This window comes from Triticum aestivum, chromosome 7B (genome assembly GCF_018294505.1).
Source record: "Triticum aestivum cultivar Chinese Spring chromosome 7B, IWGSC CS RefSeq v2.1, whole genome shotgun sequence".
In the NCBI taxonomy this organism is placed as follows: domain Eukaryota; kingdom Viridiplantae; phylum Streptophyta; class Magnoliopsida; order Poales; family Poaceae; genus Triticum; species Triticum aestivum.
In genome coordinates this window covers 521,513,480-521,536,001 of record NC_057813.1, presented here as the reverse complement: position 1 = coordinate 521,536,001, position 22,522 = coordinate 521,513,480, and the positions used below count along the sequence as shown (strand labels likewise).

Sequence of the window (22,522 nt, the reverse complement as noted above, 5' to 3'; positions counted from 1 at the left end):
TGGCATTCAAGAAGGAGATGGCGAAGGAGGAAGCCAGGTACCAGGCGGCCTGTGAAGCCCGTGATGCCGCCTAGAAAAAGGAGGCAGTGAAGCTTTGGGGGCAGACGTGTCATCATGCGGAGGAGGTGTACGAAGACGGGTACTTCACGAGGAAGGTCAAAGGCGCTAGGCGCCTCATCGCTGCATGGAGGTGGGCCGATAAGCTCCAGCATGCCACCGACGAGGAGCTCCGATGGGTGCCCAATTAAATGGCAAGATCATTCACGCTCGTCCGCCAGAAAGGCAGGTCGGTACGTCAAGTGCTGCGAGGCGGAGGAGGCGGAGTACTGCCTCCGTGCTAGGAAGACGTCATGCACCAGGGAGCTGTTGGCGAGGGGCTGCCAGAATACTACCCCAGGAGGCATTATTAGTTTTAGTATTGTTCGTTTTCAATTTTATGCATTGTACTTAGTAGTTAAGTATCATCACACATATGTGTTGATATTATATGTATTCTGTGATGAACTAATGAACAATTAATATATATATATTATGAATTCCATTTTTATCTATTTTTGTATACTAATTTGTATCTAACTATTATCATCCACATATAAGAATGGAAAACAGAGTACACACATTGAAATAGAGCAATATTATAATTGCTGCGAATACATAGCGATCCACGTCGAAACGACTCAACAAAATAAAACGCGTCCATGAGACCATGACCAGTAGCCCTTGCCTATGGTAGATCTTGGCTCTACCGAAACTCGTGCAGGCGTTCGTCCAAGCGGTTGACACAATCTCGGTACATCTGGAGTGTGATCTCGAGCTCCAAGTTGACTATTTCATCAGAGATCACCAGTTCGAGGATGCGACGGCCATGTTCCTCTACTGTGTCCAGGTGGACACCTGGGCCAAGGAGACGGTCGAGCCTAGCAACCAGCGCATTGGCATCGAGCGGGCCGCGAACAAGGCGAACGCCGCGACCCATGCGAACGGCACGCGCGGGCGTCCAGTGCAAGTACAACATGGCCGACCTCTGGTGCAAGTACGACACGTAGGGCCTCTTCCCACTCCTGCCAAGGAATGGGGGTACTGACAGGACGTGTACCCAGCTGCGACGCCCATTCGACAGCAGGCAAGCGCCGATGGATCCGTTGTTGCTGTGCGGCACGCCGCGCCTCTTGCTCTGCGAGGCTCCAACGGCCTTGCCGTATGGCGAGCCGTAGCCTATCGCGCGCGGACGCACCTAACTTTCTCTGTGGCGCGCCATCGATCATGTTGTGCGATGAGCTGCAGCCTCTCGATGCTGACATGCCTATCTTGATATGTGGCGCTGAAGCGCCATGCGCCAAGGGTCTGCTCAACCCTGGCGATGACGCGCATTATGGCGTCGTCCATCACGTTGCCGGGGAGTGCCTCGGCCTCGACAGGCCGTGGCGCCTTCTCGTTTTCCTCGTCGACGAGGTTGATGGCAGAGGCGACGCTTTGGTGGGTTGGCATGCTTGAAAAAGGTGGATGTGCTACAGGCTGCGGTTGTTGCCTCCGTGCGTCGCGCGCCATCTGGGTTTATGCGCAATACCGCTGGGTGGTATAGAAAGAACATCGAGCTAGCACAAGAAGTAGATAATGATCAGATGATCGTTTATCCTAGTTAATTATGCATATAATAGTTTACTTTGGTGTGTGGAAATGTCATGTGTGTACTAGCCATCTATCTAATTGGATGTTTGCCGCTATTACACACATCTTGTTTATGTGAAACGTTTCTGTTCTTTTGACTCAACACAAACAATTTATCAGAATGAACTGTATGCCCTTCATTGCACACACCTTGATCTGGCTGAATCATTTCTGTTGCGTTGCCTAATCGAAAACAGTTCATCCAAGTGAACCGTATGTCGTATATCGCACACACCTTGATCTTGCTGACCGTTTCTTTTGTGTTGCCTAGTCACAAACAGTTCATCCGAGTGAACGATATGCCATGTATCACACACACCTTCATCCGACTGCCTGTTCCTGTTGTTCTGCCTCATCACAAACAGTTTATCCGAGTGAAATGTATGTCGTATATCGCACACGCCTTCATCTGACTGTCCGTTTCTTTTCTTCTGCCTCATCGCAACAGTTAATTTAACTGAACTATATGCCTCGCATCGCACACGCAACTAAAATCTGAACCGTGTTTGATGTATCCTTCATCGTAAATGTTTTGCATTTTTTTGACATTTTTTATATCATCGCTTGCGATTAATGCATCACACACAGTTTCGTCAAAGGGTCTCTGATCATAGTGTCGCGTTAGCAGCATCTTGCAGTAGTGTCCTTTGCTTGCTTGTGTTGTTGTTGTTGCTAGCATCATATAGGTTGCTCACCTAGTTGCACATCTAGACACCATATCTCTACCTAATAATAAAGCGGCTACTGTTTCTAGTCGTCCGTCATCATGGTGTTTTTTGCAAAACAGTCCCTGTGAATTTTCATAATTGAACCCGCTGTCCATATTTGAGTGGATCTGGCTAAACGATTTGATTTTGTAAATTAACCCCTGCATCTAGACACCATATTTGTTGCTAAATCTAATTTGTTAAGAAAAGCTAAAAATTGGTAGTTGCCTATGCACCCCCCCTCTAGTCAACCATACCGATCCTTTCAACCCTCTTGCCGTGTCGAGGACAAGTGTGCGTTGTGCTTTGTGTGCAGATACTACTCACTTAGTTTTCTGAGAGATTCCTACTGGACCTTGGTTCTCTAACCGAAGGAAGTACTTATGGCTACATCATCCTGACACTTCGGGATCCCAACCACTCTTACGAGAGAGCAAGCAGGGCTTGACGGAGGATGTGCGCACGATGGTGGCGCTGTTTGACCCCGCGGCGGCGTCGATGGCTGGCCGGCCTGGCAAGGATGATGTGGATCTCTTTTCCAGCGATGGGTCAACGGTTTGATGGTGGTCGCGGTTTCTGAAGTGTGTGCATGTGTTGTACGCTTTGGGTTGTTGCGCCGGGTGTATGCTTCTGGTACGCCATGCGGACGGATCGGCGATGACCCCTTTCTAAATGGTGGGGCATGAGAGCATTTCCCATTGTTGAGTTTGTAGTTGTGGATGATGGCTTCGGGTTATTTGATGCAAGTTTTTGTCATACCTTTGTTGAATACTTAATAATATGGCTGTGTGCATCACTTGATGCAGAGGTCTGGTCTTGCTTCCCTTTCAGAAAAGAAAAAATATAGTTTGTTTGAATGTGTATACAATTGTGGAGAGAAAAGAAGAATGACAAAACATAGGCATTCAAATATAGATACGTTGTAAAAGCAAACAAAAAAAACCAATCAAATATTTTTTTTCTCCTCTACCCATAATGTATTTGGATAGCCAAAATTTGGATCTGCAGTTGAAGATGCTATGATGTGAGGCCGGCAGCTGGGCCCCAATCGCCAGCATCGTGGACCGTACTGAACTTGTCACGCCGTTTCCAGCCGTTGGATTGGATGAGCTGTGCTGTATTTGGTCGGAGGCTCGGATCGTGCATCCATCTACAAGCTTCTTGTAGCACCCACCCCTCGAAAAAGGAAGCAGCATCACTCTCCGCCGCGCCGCGAGACCTAGCCGAGCCCGTCGTGTATCGTCGTCGCCGCCGCCAGGAGCACGGAGCGACACCGCCGTCGCAGCCAGCGCTTCCTCTCGAAGGTGCGTGACCACCGAATCTAAAACTTCTCTGGATGAACCATGGTTCTTCTCCGTCGGCAGAAACATATGCCCTAGAACCTATTCGGCTCGAGTTGGGGACTAAGGATCTCTATCCATTGGTCGGGGATGTGCGGCACCGGTAAACGCGGTGGCACTGGCGGTGGCGACCTTCCGCCTGGTCTGAGTCAGATGATTTTGGCTTATGTTGGGCGTTTTGCGCTCGTGCACGTGAGGTGTTTGACGAAATGTTGTGGCTTGTGGGTGCTGCTGAATCCTGTGTGGCCACGGGTGTCAGACTTCTCTCCTTGTTCAAAGTGTAAATGGAATTGGAGGCTAGCAAATTTGTTGACGCGCCTTACTTGCATGATGATTGATGAGCCCAATTCTCAACATAAGCTGTTCTTGGCAAAGCGTGGCTGTTTAGTTTTGTTTGTAGAACTGTTTAGCAAATATTTAGGGAAGCTTATCCAATCCTGTCCTGCGTTGCAGGTGATTATAGCTCAAAACTTGTGTTTATATTGTTTTGTCATATATACATTTCTGTTCAGCCATGGCCTACATTTGATTGTGTGGGTGGAGCTGCTGTTTGGGCGGCAGCCTAACTACACTGCTGCTGGTCATGGTATATGCTGTCGCTTTGCTGGTTGCCATAGCTCAGTTGCACTCCTATTGGCTGTTTAGGTCTTCAAGTTGTCTCACATCATGAGTTACATTACTCTTCGACACATAGTGACCATTAATTGGAAGTCTTGTGAGCAGCTTCCAACTTGGAAATCAGCATCCATCGCATCACCTAACATACATCATCTTTTTTTCCTGGGAAACCTAACATACTGTAACTAAAGGCTCGAATCATGGGCTAGCATTCAGGGCTGTAAGTAACATTGCCATGATGGAGTTTCTAGCTCACCCACTACTAGGTGAGAACATGCGCTCAGAGTTTTGTTGTAGCTTGAGTAGAAACATGTGCCTAGGGCTAGATGTCAGTATGTCACAACATGTTCTTAAGATGCATACCTTTGCACGGAACTGTATCTTTTCTACGACGAGAGATTCTCATTCAGGAGATATCCGTTGGCTTCCAAATTGGCTGGCTTAAATGTTGGTAACATTGCATTTGCTGGTGAATTGTGACGTTTCCCTTTGTAAAATATCCCATGAAAATATGTTTGAAAGCCCCCTATTGATGCCAAACAAATATATTGGAACGATGTTGGTGGCATTTTAGCCATACACACTGTATTTCTTATTTTCTATTATGAGCTGTAGTAGCAGTATAATTTACCTTTTCATTATTTCTCATAAACCTGACCAACAGTGGCACATAGGGTAGAGTTGGAGAAATTTCTATCCCTGAAAGAGCTTGCTGTTTTCCTGTTTTCGGAATAACTAATTCAACAACCATTTGCTTCTGTGTGTGGGTGGGTGGGTGGGGGGGGGGGGGGGGTTGTAGTTTTTTAACTTGCTAGTAGTTACAACGGTATGCTTGACAAATGAAGGGTTCATCTGCTTCTTATCCCTGTTAATTACAGATTAACATTGCTATATTCTGATCTTATATGAGTCCAAATATGGTTCTGCAGGTTAGCATCTGACAGCCATGGCGAAGCATCATCCTGATCTCATCATGTGCCGGAAGCAGCCTGGCATTGCTATTGGTCGCCTGTGTGAAAAGTGTGATGGCAAGTGTGTCATCTGTGACTCGTACGTGCGCCCATGTACGCTTGTCCGGGTCTGCGACGAGTGCAACTACGGCTCGTTCCAGGGAAGGTGCGTCATCTGTGGCGGAGTTGGCATCTCAGACGCCTACTACTGCAAAGAGTGCACGCAGCAGGAGAAGGACCGAGATGGGTGCCCCAAGATTGTCAACCTAGGAAGCGCCAAGACCGATCTCTTCTACGAGCGCAAGAAGTATGGTTTTAAGAAGAGATGAATCGCATACATGGATTTGGCGCGTCCTCCGGGCCTCACATTCTATGCTGTTACACTAATACCAGAAGCAGGTTGCTGGGGCAACGGCATTGTGTCCGTGTTATCGTTTGATCCTGATATACAAGAATGCGTCCCTGATATGCTCTGTAATGACTAGTTCTGTTGTATGGTTCAAAACTCTAGACTGCCTATGCAGTATGCACTTGATGTGAATGACCATGAATGTTTGACTTGAAATGTGTGCTGGGATGGCCTTTTGTATTTTCACTTAATTGCCTCAGCTACTCTGAAGACCAGAGATATGCTGCAATGTAGAAATACGTGCTGATGGCTGCTCATGCCCGATGTACTTATAATAGAGAGTCAGCTGGAAGTAGGGATGCAGGCGGTGGGCATGGCCGATGATACCGTGGTGCAGATGTAGTGTTAAAGGGAGGAAGCTGGATGCCGCTTGCACCCAAAGCAAAGTAATCTAATCAGTGGGATACTTGGGCCCTGTTCGGCAATCATCCAGCTCTGCGACTCCGAGAAAATTGGCTGGAACGCATGGAGCGACGCTTCGGCGACTCCGAGAAAATAGGCTGGGGCCGCTCTGCTCCAGGAGCGGAGGGCTGCCGAACAGACTCTTAGGCCTTGTACAATGGGAGGTGCTTAGGACAGGTGCTTAAAGAAATAAACCAGGCTTTTCTTAAGCATCGGTGCCTATTTCTACAGGAGAGACGCTTAGTTAAGCGTCTCTCCTGTAGAAATAGGCACCGATGCTTCAGAAAAACTCGGTTTATTTTTTTAATCACCTCTCTAAACACTTCCCATTGTAAGGCCTTAGAGTCCGATTCTTTAGAGGCTTGCTTAGAAGGAAAGAAATTAAGAGAAAAAAGCGATTGCAAGCGTTCGGGGCTTCTCCTTCTGAGACCGCAAAAACAGAGCTAGTTACGTCCGGGGAAACAAGAGATAACAAAAAAGGATCAATGCGGAAAGTTTCGATCAAAATAGGATCTAAACAAGAAAGAGCACTTGCCATTCAGTATTGTATTTCATTAATAAAATGCTGACACCCGTGCTCTCTGGACCTCACGAAGTTCTTGTTCATACTAAAGCCCACTTATTCTTATCTTCTTTTTGCGGGGCACTTATTCTTATCTGCCTGAGGCGCCAGGCCGGTCCCATTTTCCAAAGATACTTGATTTTCACCCGCATTCCATGCACTTTCAGGATTTTGTACTTGCAGGGAGCTTCAGAATTTTGTATATAAACTTTATATATAGATTAATAAACGTATGCTCCAACTTCAAATATACCTACAAGGTTGTACTCAGCGACATATATTACGATACAGAGGGGCATGATAAGTGCACGGCATATAACAAACTAACGATTCTGTGGTTTGATCACCTACGTAAAAAAGAAGGCTCGGCCAAATAAGATCTTATTTGGTTTTGAAAAAAACAAAAGGCGCCCCTGCAATGACAGAATACTATTTATTCGTTAGCTCTCAAGATTTTGTTGTGATGTGTTGATGGGGCGTGTATTGTACTGCTGCTGAAGGCAGACAGCCGAATTCATACCTGTCGCATTGTTGGCGCTGGCCGTTGGTAATCGTATATTGGTTTCGTGCAGTAACCGTGCTTGCCGCACGGTGTATACCAGCACCCGGGCTTCACGTTTTATTCCACGGTGTATCGACCTGGAATAGCGATGTGGTACTAAACATCAGCGCAGCAACACGTAAACAGGGAACCACCGTCCGCACGGGCTTGTTTTCCTTGGCGCTTGCCTTCATGTTAGATCGTCAGCCCGTCCGATCGCCCTTATGGTAGTGCTATGTCCATTACCATTAGGGATGCAAATTTGAATATTCAGGTACCCTCTGGTCCTATTTAGTTCAACTAACTGAACAATTTTTTTTCATAATTCACATCACCTTTAAGAGTTATTGAGCACAATTGGTTGAACTAAGTAGGTCGGAGGGTACCTAAAATTTTCAAATTTGCATCCCTATTGTCCATCCCGTGCTGATGCGTGCGTTTCCCTTTCTTTTTCGTCTGAGTTTTGTTAGTGTCTTCGTCCTACTCCGTCACGAGTTGCCTGAGCCAGGTGCAGATCCTGCTCCGTCGTGAGTTGCCTACCGGAGAGGTAGGTGCGTTTCTCTAAATGCCGCGAGGTGTTCACTGAAACCCTATATGTGTCGTTATTAGAACAACTCTAGCAGACCCCACATCTCGCTGGCCCGCAAAACGCGTTTGCAGTTCGCGGAAAACGGCTTTTACGGGCCGGCAAGGACGGCCGCAGATGTAGGACCCCCAAACGAACCTTTATAAAAGTATATTCACCGAATATGCTTTTATACAGGTCGGCTTTACGGTGTCTGCTCTTGCACCACTGCTTTTCACATCTCATCGGCCCGCAAAAATATATCAAATCCAGCATAATACAACAAACAGAAGCAAACTAAATAATTATTCAAATTCAACACAATACAACAATCATCCACATTACAAATAATTATTTAGATCTTAAATAATGCAATACAAAATTTGTGATGAGTACAAATACAAATGAATACAAAAAGGAGTCACTGTCCAGCCCTTTGCCAATGGTGCTCAATGAGATCCTCCTGAAGTTGAAAATGTGTGTCTGCATTTTCAATCTCCTTGCATGTCTGACGAAAAGCTCTAATGCGGTTAGGGTCTCTAGCTGGTTTGACACGGCTACCCACATTGTCGTAGAAGAATTTCAAGTTCATTCCTCTCTCATCTTCAAGAATCATATTGTGAAGGATAACACAACATGTCATGATATTTTTTAAGGTTTTCTTATCCCAAAAACGAGCAGGACCACGGACAATGGCAAACCTAGATTGCAAAACACCGAATGCTCTTTCAATGTCTTTTCGGGCTGCCTCTTGCACCCTTGCAAATTCACACTGTTTTTTAGTTTTGGCTTCTTTGATGCTCTTGACAAATGTGCACCAAGGAGGGTATATACCATATGCAAGATAGCACCCTTTTGTGTATTCATGCCCATTGATAGTGTAGTTGCAAACAGGAGCATCACCACTACCAAGCCTAGCAAACAAATGAGACCGTTGCAACACATTGATATCATTGAGAGTGTTCCGCATACCAAAGAAGCAATGCCAAATCCATAATCCTCGGATGCTATGGCCTCTAGCACAATTGTTGCATCACGAGACTTGCCACAATACATTCTTTGCCATGCCTTCGGGCAATTTTTCCATGTCCAATGCATACAATCAATGTTACCTAGCATGCCAGGCCAACCTCTCCTCTCATTAGATGCCATCAATTTCTTTGTGTCATCCTTGTTGGGTGCCTGAAGATACTCATGACCAAAGACACGGATGATCATTTTTGCAAATCTATGCACGGACTCAATTGTAGTATCTTCACCAATGCGAAGGTACTTGATACGTTCATTTTGCATCATGCTTTTATATCAATATTTATTGCATTATCAGCTGTTATTACACATTATATCTCAATACTTATGGCTATTCTCTCTTATTTTACAAGGTTTACCATGAAGAGGGGGAATACTGGCAGCTGGAATTCTGGCTGGAAAAGGAGCAAACATTGAAAATCTATTCTGCACTACTCCAAAAATCTTGAAACTCCACGAAACATGTTTTTGGCATTTATAAAAATTATTGAGCGAAAGAAATACACCAAGGGGCCCACACCCTGTCCAGGAGAGTGGAGGCCCCCCCCCTACTGGGCGCGCCCCCTATCTCCTGGGCCCCATGGTGGGCCTCCGGTGTCCATCTTCTGCTATATTAGAGCTTTTACCCTGAAAAAAATCGTGGGCAAGCTTACGGGACGAAACTCAGCCGCCACGAGGTGGAACCTTGGCGGAATCAATCTAGGGCTCCGGCGGAGCTATTCTGCCGGGGACACTTCCCTCCGAGAGGGGGAAATCATCACCAACGATCCTCTCATCGGGAGGGGGTCAATCTCCATCAACATCTTCACCAGCACCATCTCCTCTCAAAACCCTAGTTCATCTCTTGTATCCAATCTTGTATCAAAACCACAAATTGGTACCTGTGGGTTGCTAGTAGTGTTGATTACTCCTTGTAGTTGATGCTAATTGGTTTACTTGGTGGAAGATCATATGTTCAGATCCTTTATGCATATTATTACTCCTCTGATTATGAACATGAATATGCTTTGTGAGTAGTTATGTTTGTTCCTGAGGACATGGGTGAAGTCTTGCTATTAGTAGTCATGTGAATTTGGTATTCGTTCGATATTTTGATGAGATGTATGTTGTCTTTTCCTCTAGTGGTGTTATGTGAACGTCCACTACATGATACTTCACCATTATTTGGGCCTAGAGGAAGGCATGGGGAAGTAATAAGTAGATGATGGGTTGCTAGAGTGACAGAAGCTTAAACCCTAGTTTATGTGTTGCTTCGTTAGGGGCTGATATGGATCCATATGTTTAATGTTGTGGTTAGGTTTACCTTAATACTTCTTTTATAGCTGCGGACGCTTGCAATATGTGTTAATCATAAGTGGGATGCTTGTACAAGTAAGGGTAGTACCCAAGCACCAGTCCACCCACATATCAAATTATCAAAGTACCAAACGCGAATCATATGAACGTGATGAAAACTAGCTTGACGATAATTCCCATGTGTCCTCGGGAGCTCCTTTCTCATTATTAGAAATTGTACAGGCTTATCCTTTGCTGCATAAAGGATTGGGCCACCTTGCTGCACTTTATTTACTTTATTTACTTGTTACTCGTTACTATTTATCTTATCACAAAACTATCTATTACCTACAATTTCAGTGCTTGCAGAGAAAACCTTACTGAAAACCGCTTATCATTTCCTTCTGCTCCTTGTTGGGTTCGACACTCTTACTTATCGAAAGGACTGCGATAGATCCCCTACACTTGTGGGTCATCAAGACTCTTTTCTGGCGCCGTTGCCGGGGGTGTAGCGCTTTTGGTGAGTGGAACTTGGTAAGGAAACATTTATATAGTGTGCTGAAATTTTCTGTTACTTGTCACTATGGAAACTAATCCTTTGAGGGGCTTGTTCGGGGTATCTTCACCCCAACCAGAAGAGCAAAGAGTTGCTCCTCAACCTACTGAACTTTATGAAAATATTTATTGTGAGATTCCTTTGGGTATGATAGAGAAACTGCTAGCTAATACATTTACAGGAGATGGAACATTGCATCCTGATTTACACCTTATGTTTGTGGATGAAGTTTGTGGATTATTTAAGCTTGCAGATATTCCCGATGATGCTGTCAAAAGGAAGGTCTTCTCTTTATCTTTGAAGGGAGATGCATTGACATGGTATAGGCTATGTGATGATACGAGATCTTGGAATTATAAGCGATTGAAGTTGGAATTTCACCATAAGTTCTATCCTATGCATCTTGTTCATCGTGATCATAATTACATATATAATTTCTGGCCTCGCGAAGGAGAAAGCATCGCTCAAGCTTGGGTGAGGCTTAAGTCAATGTTATATTCATTCCCCAATCATGAGCTCTCTCGGGAAATGATTATTCAGAACTTTTATGCTCGGCTTTCTCTTGATAATCGCAACCTGCTCGATACTTTCTGTGCTGGTTCTTATATGCTGGAGACTATTGATTTCAAATGGGACTTATTGGAAAGAATTAAACGCAACTCGGAAGATTGGGGTTCCAACAATGGTAAGGAGTCAGGTATGACACCTAAGTTCGATTGTGTTAAATCTTTTATGGATACCGATGCTTTTCGTGGATTTAGAACTAAGTATGGACTTGACTCTGAGATAGTAGCTTCTTTCTATGAATCTTTTGCTACTCATGTTGATCTCCCTAAAGAGAAGTGGTTTAAATATAATCCTTCTATTGAAGTGAAAGTAGTTGCACCTATTACAGTTGAAGAAAAGACTATCACCTATAGTGATCCTATTGTTCCTACTACTTATGTTGAGAAACCTCCATTTCCTGTTAGGGTAAAAGATCATGCTAAAGCTTCGACTGTTGTTCGTAAGAGTAATACTAGGACTTATACACCTCCTGAACAAATTAATGTTGAACCTAGTATTGCTATGGTTAAAGATCTCTTGGATGATGATTTAGATGGGCATGTTATTTATTTCTGTGGTGAGACTGCTAATATTGCTAGACCAGACACTAAGATACATAGACCTGTCATAGGCATGCCTGTTATTTCTGTTGAAATAGGAGATCATGGTTATCATGGCTTATGTGATATGGGTGCTAGTGCTAGTGCAATACCTTATACCTTATATCAAGAAATTATGCATGACATTGCAACCATTGAATTAGAAGACATTGATGTTACTATTAAGCTTGCTAATAGGGATACCATTAAACCCTTTGGGATTGTTAGAGATGTTGAAGTTTTGTGTGGGAAGGTTAAATACCCTGCTGATTTTCTTGTTCTTGGTTCCCCACAAGATGATTTTTGTCCCATTATTTTTGGTAGACCCTTCTTGAATACAGCTAGTGCTAAGATTGATTGTGAAAAAGATACTCTCACCGTTGGCATAGATGGTATGTCTCATGAGTTTAATTTTGCTAAGTTTCGTAGACAACCTCGTGATAGGGAACCACCTAGTAAGGATGAAATTATTGGTCTTGCTTCCATTGTTGTGCCTCCTACTGATCCATTAGAACAATACTTGCTAGACCATGAAAACGAGATGTTTATGAAGGAGAGAAGGGAAATAGATGAAGTGTTCCTTAAACAGGAACCTATGCTGAAACATAACCTTCTCGTTGAAATTCTTGGGGACCCCCCTCCACCCAAGGGTGATCCCGTGTTTGAACTCAAACCATTACCTGATAATCTTAAGTATGCTTATCTTGATGAAAAGGAAATATATCCTATTATTATTAGTGCTAACGTTTCAGAGAAAGAAGAAGAAAGATTATTGAAAACTCTGAAGAAGCACCGAGCAGCTATTGGATATACTCTGGATGATCTCAAGGGCATTTGTCCCACATTATGTCAACACAAAATTACAGTGGACAAAGATGCCAAGCCAGTTAGAGATCCTCAAAGACGACTAAATCCCAAGATGAAAGAAGTGGTAAGAAAAGAAATACTCAAGCTTCTGGAGGCAGGTATCATTTATCTCGTTGCTGACAGTCAATGGGTAAGTCCTGTCCATTGTGTCCCTAAGAAGGGAGGTATTACTATTGTCCCTAATGATAAAGATGAATTGATTCCGCAAAGAATTATCACAGGTTATAGGATGGTAATTGATTTCCACAAATTAAATAAAGCTACTAAGAAAGATCATTACCCCTTACCTTTTATTGATCAAATGCTAGAAAGATTATGCAAACATACAAACTATTGCTTTCTAGATGGTTATTCTGGTTTCTCTCAAACACCTGTGTCAGCGAAGGATCAATCTAAGACTACTTTTACTTGCCCTTTTGGTACTTTTGCTTATAGACGTATGCCTTTTGGGTTATGTAATGCACCTGCTACCTTTCAAAGATGCATGATGGCTATATTCTCTGATTTTTGTGAAAAGATTTGTGAGGTATTCATGGATGACTTTTTCGTTTATGGATCCTCTTTTGATGATTGTTTGAGCAACCTTGATCGAGTTTTGCAGAGATGCGAAGACACTAGTCTCGTCCTGAATTGGGAAAAGTGTCACTTTATGGTTAATGAAGGCATTGTCTTGGGGCATAAGATTTCCGAGAGAGGTATTGAAGTTGACAAAGCCAAGGTTGATGCTATTGAAAAGATGCCTGTCCCAAGGACATAAAAGGTATAAGAAGTTTCCTTGGCCATAGCGGTTTTTATAGGAGGTTCATTAAGGACTTTTATAAAATCTCTAGGCCTCTGACTAATTTATTGCAAAAAGATATTCCTTTTGTCTTTGGTGATGATTGTGTAGAAGCATTTGAAATACTTAAGAAAGCTTTGATCACTGCACCTATTGTTCAGCCACCTGATTGGAATTTACCTTTTGAAACTATGTGTGATGCTAGCGACTATGCTGTAGGTGTTGTTCTAGGGCAAAGAGTCGATAAGAAATTGAATGTTATCCAGTATGCTAGTAAGACTCTTGATACTGCCCAGAGAAATTATGCTACTACTGAAAAAGAATTCTTAGCAGTAGTGTTTGCATGTGATAAATTTAAACCTTATATTGTTGATTCCAAAGTTACTATTCACACTGATCATGCTGCTATTAAATATCTTATGGAAAAGAAAGATGCTAAGCCTAGACTCATTAGACGGGTTCTCTTGCTCCAAGAATTTGACTTGCATATTATTGATAGAAAGGGAGCTGAGAACCCTGTTGCAGACAACTTGTCTAGGTTAGAGAATATTCTTGATGACCCACTGCCTATTGATGATAGCTTTCCTGATGAACAATTAGCGGTCGTTAATGCTTCTCATACTGCTCCTTGGTATGCTGATTATGCTAATTACATTGTTGCTAAATTTATACTGCCTAGTTTCACATACCAGCAAAAGAAAAAGTTCTTTTATGATTTAAGAAATTACTTCTGGGATGACCCGCACCTTTATAAAGAAGGAGTAGATGGTGTTATTAGACGTTGTGTGCCTGAGCATGAACAGGAATAGATCCTACGCAAGTGTCACTCTGAATCCTATGGAGGACACCATGCTGGAGATAGAACTGCACACAAGGTACTACAATCTGGTTTTTATTGGCCTACTCTCTTCAAAGATGCTCGTAAGTTTGTATTATCTTGTGATGAATGTCAAAGAATAGGTAACATTAGTAGATGTCAAGAAATGCCTATGAATTATTCTCTTGTTATTGAACCGTTTGATGTTTGGGGCTTTGATTATATGGGACCTTTTCCTGCCTCTAATGGTTATACACATATTTTAGTTGCTGTTGATTACGTTACTAAGTGGGTAGAAGCTATTCCAACTAGTAGTGTTGATCATAACACTTCTATTAAAATGCTTAAAGAAGTTATTTTTCCGAGGTTTGGAGTCCCTAGATATCTTATGACTGATGGTGGCTCACATTTTATTCATGGTGCTTTCCGTAAGATGCTTGCTAAGTATGATGTCAATCATAGAATCGCATCTTCTTATCATCCGCAGTCTAGTGGTCAAGTAGAGTTGAGCAATAGAGAGCTCAAATTAATTCTGCAAAAGACTGTGAATAGATATAGAAAGAATTGGTCGAAAAAACTTGATGATGCATTATGGGCCTATAGAACTGCATACAAAAATCCTATGGGTATGTCTCCATATAAGATGGTTTATGGAAAAGCGTGTCATTTACCTCTTGAACTTGAACATAAAGCATATTGGGCTATTAAAGAGCTCAACTATGACTTCAAACTTGCCGGTGAGAAGAGATTGTTTGATGTTAGCTCACTTGATGAATGGAGAACCCAAGCCTATGAGAATGCCAAGCTATTTAAATAAAAATTCAAACGCTGGCATGACAAAAGGATACAAAAGTGTGAGTTTAACGTAGGAGATTATGTTTTATTATTCAACTCTCGTTTAAGATTTTTTGCAGGAAAATTTCTCTCAAAATGGGTAGGTCCTTACGTTATCGAGGAGGTCTACCGTTCTGGTGCCATAAAAATCAACAACTTCGAAGGCACAAGTTCGAGGGTGGTAAACGATCAAAGAATTAAACATTATATTTCAGGTAATCCTATCAATATTGAAACTAATATTATTGAAACCGTAACCCCGGAGGAATACATAAGGGACTTTCCAGAACGTTCCAGACTCCGAAAAGTAATAGGTATGTGGTACGGTAAGTAAAACGACTCCAAAACAACTCCAATATTTAAGAATTTTCGGAAGAAAGAAGTAGTCCGAAAGGGACACGAGGCCTCCACGAGAGTGGAGGGCGCCCCCCTACTGGGTGCGCCCCCTGTCTCGTGGACACCTCGTGTGCCTCCCGGACTCCGTTTTCTTGCACATTATGTATTTTGGTCAGTAAAAATTCATTATATATACCCCCGAAGGTTTTGACCATCGTGTCACGCAAATATCCTCTGTTTTCGTTTCAAGTTGTTTCTGTTTCAGATCTAGAGCATCATGTCGTCTCCAAGCGCTCCCAAGGACAAGTTTTTCGAGAGGGTTATCAACCCCTATCTCGCGGAGGTGCTGCAACACCCTCAAACCGTTGAGATGCGTGAGGGGGTGCTGCACATCCGCGATGTGGAGGGACCAAGGCGTACCGGAAGCGTGGAGACAAAGCTCGAAGCCGTGGAGCAGCAAGTTTTCAAGTGCCAAGGGATGGTGGAGCGTGGACTCAACGCCAACCAGATGATGATCACGGAGTTCACCAACAACCACAAGTTAGATGCCAAGGTCATTGGAGAGACCATCTTCAAGATTCAAGAGAAAATCGAGCACCTCCAAGCCCAGATATATGACCTGCAAAACCAGAACTGTGAGTATGAATATAGATTCAAGGGGATGAGTTTGGCTGCAGATTTAAGGATCCCGGAGACTCGATCATCTTTCTATGATGGAGAGCCTATGCCTTGGAAGACGGACGACAAGCCTACATCATCAACAACTCCTACTTCACCACCTCCGAGGACATAATCACATGGGTATGGGCATTCCCCTTGGCAACTGCCAAGCTTGGGGGAGGTGCCCCGGTATCGTATCACCATCACACTCCTATCTTTACCGTTTTATTTAGTTCGATCCTTTTAGTAGTATCTTGATCTAGTAGATTGAAGTTTTGATAACAAGTAGTTTTGAGTTTTTGCATTGTGATCTCTTTTTGTAATCGAGTCCGTGAGTCATCTATAATAAAGATTAGTGTTGAGTCAAGGGCTTTGCTATGTTGCTATGATCTTTAGAAAGTAGAAAGAATAAAAGGGTTCACATTGATCTTATGAATAGTGATGACTTCACACATAGAAAGTATGAGGCATAAAAATTGTTGAGAGTTGATGAACGTAGTTTTGGTCATCGTTGCAATTAATAGGAAGTGATAAGGAAAGAGGGGTTCACATACAAATATATTATCTTGGACACCTTTTATAATTGGGAGCACTCATTAAGTATGACATGCTAAAAGAGTCGACGTTGGACAAGGAAGACAGCGTAATGGTTTATGTTTTCCGACATCTCAGTTAAAGTATATTGTCATTGACCATCCAAACATGTTGAGCTTGCCTTTCCTCCTCATGCTAGACAAATTCCTTGCACCAAGTAGAGATACTACTTGTGCTTCCAAATATCCTTAAACCCAGTTTTGCCATGAGAGTCCACCATATCTACCTATGGATTGAGTAAGATCCTTCAAGTAAGTTGTCATGTTGCAAGCAATAAAAAATGCTATCTAAATATGTATGACTTATTAGTGCAGAGAAAATAAGATTTGTACGATCTTTTTGTGAAAGTAATAAAAGCGTCGGACTGCATAATAAAGGTCCACATACAAGGGGAAATATAAAGTGACGTTCTTTTGCATTAAGATTTTGTGCATCAACCCTAAACGCACATGACAACCTCTGCTTCCCTCTGCGAAGAGCCTATCTTTTACTTTATGTTTTTACTTTATGCTTGAGTCAAGGTGATTCTCACCTTTCCCTTTTTCATTTTATCCTTTGGCAAGCTCCTCGTGTTTGAAAGATCATGATATATATATCCAATTGGATGTAAGTTAGCATGGGCTATTATTGTTGACATCACCTAAAAGTGAATACGTTGGGAGGCAACACAATAAGCCCCTATCTTTCTCAGTGTCCGGCTGAAACTCCATAACCACAAGTATTGCGTGAATGTTAGCAATTGTAGAAGGCTACAAGATAGTTGAGTATGTGAACTTGCTGAAAATCTCTATTGTTGACTCTTTCTAATGTTATGATAAATTGCAATTGCTTCAATGACTGAGATTATAGTTTATTAGTTCCCAATGAAGTTTTTGAACCATACTTGACATTGTGAATCGATTGTTACTTGAGCATAAGAAATCATATGATAAAATCTATATATGTTGTTGTTATAAGAATGATCATGATGCCCTCATCTCCGTATTTTATTTTTATCGACACCTCTATCTCTAAACATGTGGACATATTTTTCGATATTGGCTTCCGCTTGAGGACAAGCGAGGTCTAAGCTTGGGGGAGTTGATACGTCCATTTTGCATCATGCTTTTATATCAATATTTATTGCATTATCAGCTGTTATTACACATTATATCTCAATACTTATGGCTATTCTCTCTTATTTTACAAGGTTTACCATGAAGAGGGGGAATACCGGCAGCTGGAATTCTGTCTGGAAAAGGAGCAAACATTGAAAACCTATTCTGCACTGCTCCAAAAATCCTAAAACTCCACGAAACATGTTTTTGGAATTTATAAAAACTATTGAGCGAAAGAAATACACCAGGGGCCCCATACCCTGCCCAGGAGAGTGGAGGGCACGCCCCCTATCTCCTGGGCCTCCTGATGGGCCCCCGGTGTCCATCTTCTGCTATATTAGAGCTTTTACCATGGAAAAAATCGTGGGCAAGCTTACGGGAAGAAACTCCGCCGCTACGAGGTGGAACCTTGATGGAATCAATCTAGGGCTCCGGCGGAGCTGTTCTGCCGGGTACACTTCCCTCCGGGAGGGGGAAATCACCACCAACGTCATCACCAACGATCCTCTCATCAGGAGGGGGTCAATCTCCTTCAATATGTTCACCAGCACCATCTCTCTCAAAACCCTAGTTCATCTCTTGTATCTAATCTTGTATCAAAACCACAAATTGGTACCTGTGGGTTGCTAGTAGTGTTGATTACTCCTTGTAGTTGATGTTAATTGGTTTACTTGGTGTAAAATCATATGTCAGATCCTTTATGCATATTATTACTCCTCTGATTATGAACATGAATATACTTTGTGAGTAGTTACGTTTGTTCCTGAGGACATGGGTGAAGTCTTGCTATTAGTAGTCATGTGAATTTGGTATTCGTTCGATATTTTGATGAGATGTATGTTGTCTTTTCCTCTAGTGGTGTTATGTGAACGTCGACTACATGACACTTCACCATTATTTGGGCCTAGAGGAAGGCATGGGGAAGTAATAAGTAGATGATGGGTTGCTAGAGTGACAGAAGGTTAAACCCTAGTTTATGTGTTGCTTTGTTAGGGACTGACATGGATCCATATGTTTAATGTTGTGGTTAGGTTTACCTTAATACTTCTTTTGTAGTTGCGGACGCTTGCAATAGGGGTTAATCATAAGTGGGATGCTTGTCCAAATAAGGGAAGTACCCAAGCACCGGTCCACCCACATATCAAATTATCAAAGTACCGAACGCGAATCATATAAATGTGATGAAAACTAGCTTGACGATAATTCTCATGTGTCCTCGGGAGCTCCTTTCTCATTATTAGAAATTGTACAGGCTTATCCTTTGCTACATAAAGGATTGGGCCACCTTGCTGCACTTTATTTACTTTATTTACTTGTTACTCGTTACTATTTATCTTATCACAAAACTATCTATTACCTACAATTTCAGTGCTTGCAGAGAAAACCTTACTGAAAACCGCTTATCATTTCCTTCTGCTCCTCGTTGGGTTCGATACTCTTAATTATCGAAAGGACTACGATAGATCCCCTAAACTTGTGGGTCATCAGTACTCATCGACATAGTCAGCCGGAACGCCATATGCAATCATCCGCATAGCTGCGGAGATTTTTTGATATGCACTAAATCCCTTTAAGCCCGCAACATTTCTTCTTTGAGTAAAATACTGGCAATTTGCCTCACAAGCTTGAACAATTTTCACAAAAAGAGATCGGCGCATTCGGTACCTTCTCCAGAAGAGGTGTGGTGGATATGTAGGATTTTCCGTGAAGTAGTCTTGCATCAACATCTCGTTCCTAAGATGACGATTTCGAGGAATGCAAAGACGCTTGACGGTCGATCCTCGCCTTCTCTTTCAGTTCTCGTCTTCGTGCTCCTTCACGGCAAGTACCATGACTAATGTCTGCTGCCGAAAGTTGGCAAGCATGGTCTCAACATCCGAGTCGTCCGAATCGAACGAATAGGTGAGCAAGAACTTCTGTCACGGGCTCAAATCCATCTACATGCATACCGGCGCGTCAATGAATTATACCGCTCGCTCGCAAAGATCACAAAATACGCACTAACCGGTGGAGGATGCGGCGGGCGATCTCGGGCGGCGACGAGGGGCGGGCTCGATGGTGGTCGATCCCCGGCAATGACGGCGCTCTTCTCGCTGGATCCGGGGGGTCGGTGCAGCGTGACGGCGCGGGAGGATGGTGGGCGGCCCCGCGGCGTTTTTCTGCCCGCAGATTTGGCGGAATCGCCGGCGGCGGGCGGGCGGAAGCAAGGGCGGTCAGCGGCGGAAGGGGGTCGGAAAAATGCGCGCGGGCTGAAATGTCCCTCCCGCCAACTACTTCTCTGTGATGCAGGGCACCGCAGCCGTGACGGGGAAACCCGCGTATTCGCGTGTTGGGGCCGAGATTTTGCCGCGCCACCTAAAAATTTTTGCGGGCCGGGGCGATATGCGGGGTCTGATCGGGCAGATTTTTCCGCCCCTACCCGCATTTTGACGGTTATTTTCCGTGTCGGGACAGATGCGGGGTCTGGTAGAGTTGCTCTTAGCTCTGTTATCCGGGTCTTCAACAATATGCATCGACGGCCGGGATGTCTCCGGTTGCTTGCTTCTACCCGCGTCATAGAATTTCAGTTAGTCAGACATTCTCAAGGGTTTCTTTTTTGGGTGTGTCTAGGATTCATCTAGATGTGACATAACTATGTCACATCTAAGATGATATAAGCAACTGTTTATGGTCCCTTTGTTTGTCCTTGCTTGTTTGTTTGTTGGGTCTGTGTAGTACATATCTAGATGTGACATAGTTATGTCACATCTAACCTGATGTTCACTTTGTTTGTGGTCTATTTTTTTCCCTAATATTTTTTTGCTCTTGTTGCTGCATTATATATTTATGCAAGCTTAGATGTGACATCCTTAAAAAATATTTAGATGTGAATTAGACAAACCATTGTTTGTTTGTTTGTTTGAAAAAATTATTCTTTTCGCGTCTAAAATATGTACGCGCACGGCAGCACAGTACACTAGCTGGCCGGTCGTGTTCTTTTTCTCTTCCTTTCTACCTGAAGCCAGACACTACGCTGGTCATTGCAAAAGCAAATCGATGTAGCCGGCCGGAACGAACAGGTAAAGAGGAAGCTCCAGTCTCGCCACCCCTGCACACATGCTACAGCGCCCAACCTAGCACGTGCTACAGCGCCCTACCTAACTAGTATGGGGCTTCAATTTTGCGTCTAGTGCACTTCTGCTAGAGCATATTTGAAAGGAATTAGCAAATTTGAAAAAAAAATCACGAATTCAAAAAAGTTAGTGAATACAAAAAATGTTGTGAAATTGTAATTACTCCATGAATTTGGAAAAGGATCACCATTTTTAAAAATAAACAAAAAACAAATTTGGAAAAAATGACTTCTTGAAAAGTTCATAATTTTAAGAAAATGTTCATGACTTCCATAAAAAAGATGAAAATGAAAATAAGAAAGAAATTATGAATATTTTTAAGAGTGTGGAGATGTAACTTATGATAGAGAGTCAGCTGGAAGTAGGGATTCAAGCGGTGGGCTGGAGGATAATACATATAAGAGGTATAAGAGTCTTATTTGGCTTTGAAAAGCAAAAGGCGCCCCTGCAATGACAGTCGCATTGTTGGCGCTGGCCATCGGTAATCACAGTATATTGGTTTCGTGCAGTAACCGTGCTTGCCGCACGGTGTATGCCAGCACCCGGGCTTCACGTTTTATTCCACGGTGTATCGACCTGGAATACCGATGTGGTACTAAACATCAGCACAGCAACACGTAAACAGGGAACTACCGACCGCACGGGCTTGTTTTTCTTGGGGCTTGCCTCTCCGTGTTAGAGCATCTCTAGCAGACCCCTTATATCGCGGACTTTAAAATTGCGTTTATAGTTCGCGGCATGTCATAAGGGCAGAAAACAGGCGCGGCATAATAGAAACAGTAAATTAACCTGTAAACAGGCGTGGGACCCACTTTATTGCAGGGTACTTGGAAAATTGATCATTGCATCGATGCTCTAACAGCGGAAGCTTGGGCTCTCAGATTCGGTCTTTCACTAGCGCAACGTGCGGGTTGCAATCGCCTAACTATTAGTTCTGATAATTTGGAGGTTATTGAAACGATGAATAATGGCGGACGGTCAGCGGGAGCGCCGGCGGCAATTTTTGATGATTGCTATTTTTTGACGTGTGATTTTTCTACCTCTAGGTTTGAACATTGTAATAGGAAAGCCAATAAGGTTACGCACGAGCTTGCTAGGTTGGCTAGATTTTCTTCTACCATTGATTGATTTGAGGAGCCTATGATTGAGATTGTACCATTCCTCACAAACGATGTATCTGTTATTTCGGTTGAATAAAGTCCACTTGTTTTTCAAAAAAAAAAAACAGGCATGGGACCCACTTTTCCCGTATTTTTTTTCTCTTCTTCCTCCTCACGCACGGACTGGTCGAGGTCCGACCCGCTGGTGCTCCTTCTGCCTGCCGCCGCCACCCATCCTCTGCCCCTCCGGTTAGCCCATCCTCTGTCGCCCCTTTGCTCTTTGTCGCAGTCCCGGGCACCGCTGCCACTCGCCCCAGGACCGCATCCATCCCGCCCGCCATGGCCGCATGCACATGCTAGCTCCTTCTCCCCTGCCGCCGCTTTCCACGACGCGCGAGTCACCGACGAGGCGCACACGCATTGAGCTAGCTAGCTAGCTGTTCGAATCGATTTAGCTAGCTAGCTTCGTTCGTGACGGCCAGCTTCGAATGGACGCCACGGCCGGGGCGGACGGCCAGCAGGCGAGCGCAGCGGCCAGCGGATGGTCGGCGGGCGCGAC

At 43.6% G+C, this 22,522-nt stretch overlaps 1 protein-coding gene across 2 annotated transcripts in view; it reads left to right on the top strand.

The window, feature by feature from the left end:
• The first annotated feature begins 3,498 nt into the window (after positions 1-3,498).
• LOC123160901 (PHD finger-like domain-containing protein 5A) overlaps positions 3,499-22,522 on the top strand; it is a 33,410-nt gene continuing 14,386 nt past the window's right edge. The window contains exons 1-2 of one of the 2 annotated variants that reach the window (XM_044578747.1): positions 3,499-3,679; positions 5,263-5,595. In XM_044578747.1, coding sequence (XP_044434682.1) covers positions 5,280-5,595 — 316 coding nt within the window. In that variant the 5' untranslated portion in view covers positions 3,499-3,679; positions 5,263-5,279. Of the gene's footprint in view, positions 3,680-5,262; positions 5,849-22,522 lie in introns of those variants that run through there. The other variant, XM_044578746.1, reaches the window with a different exon arrangement.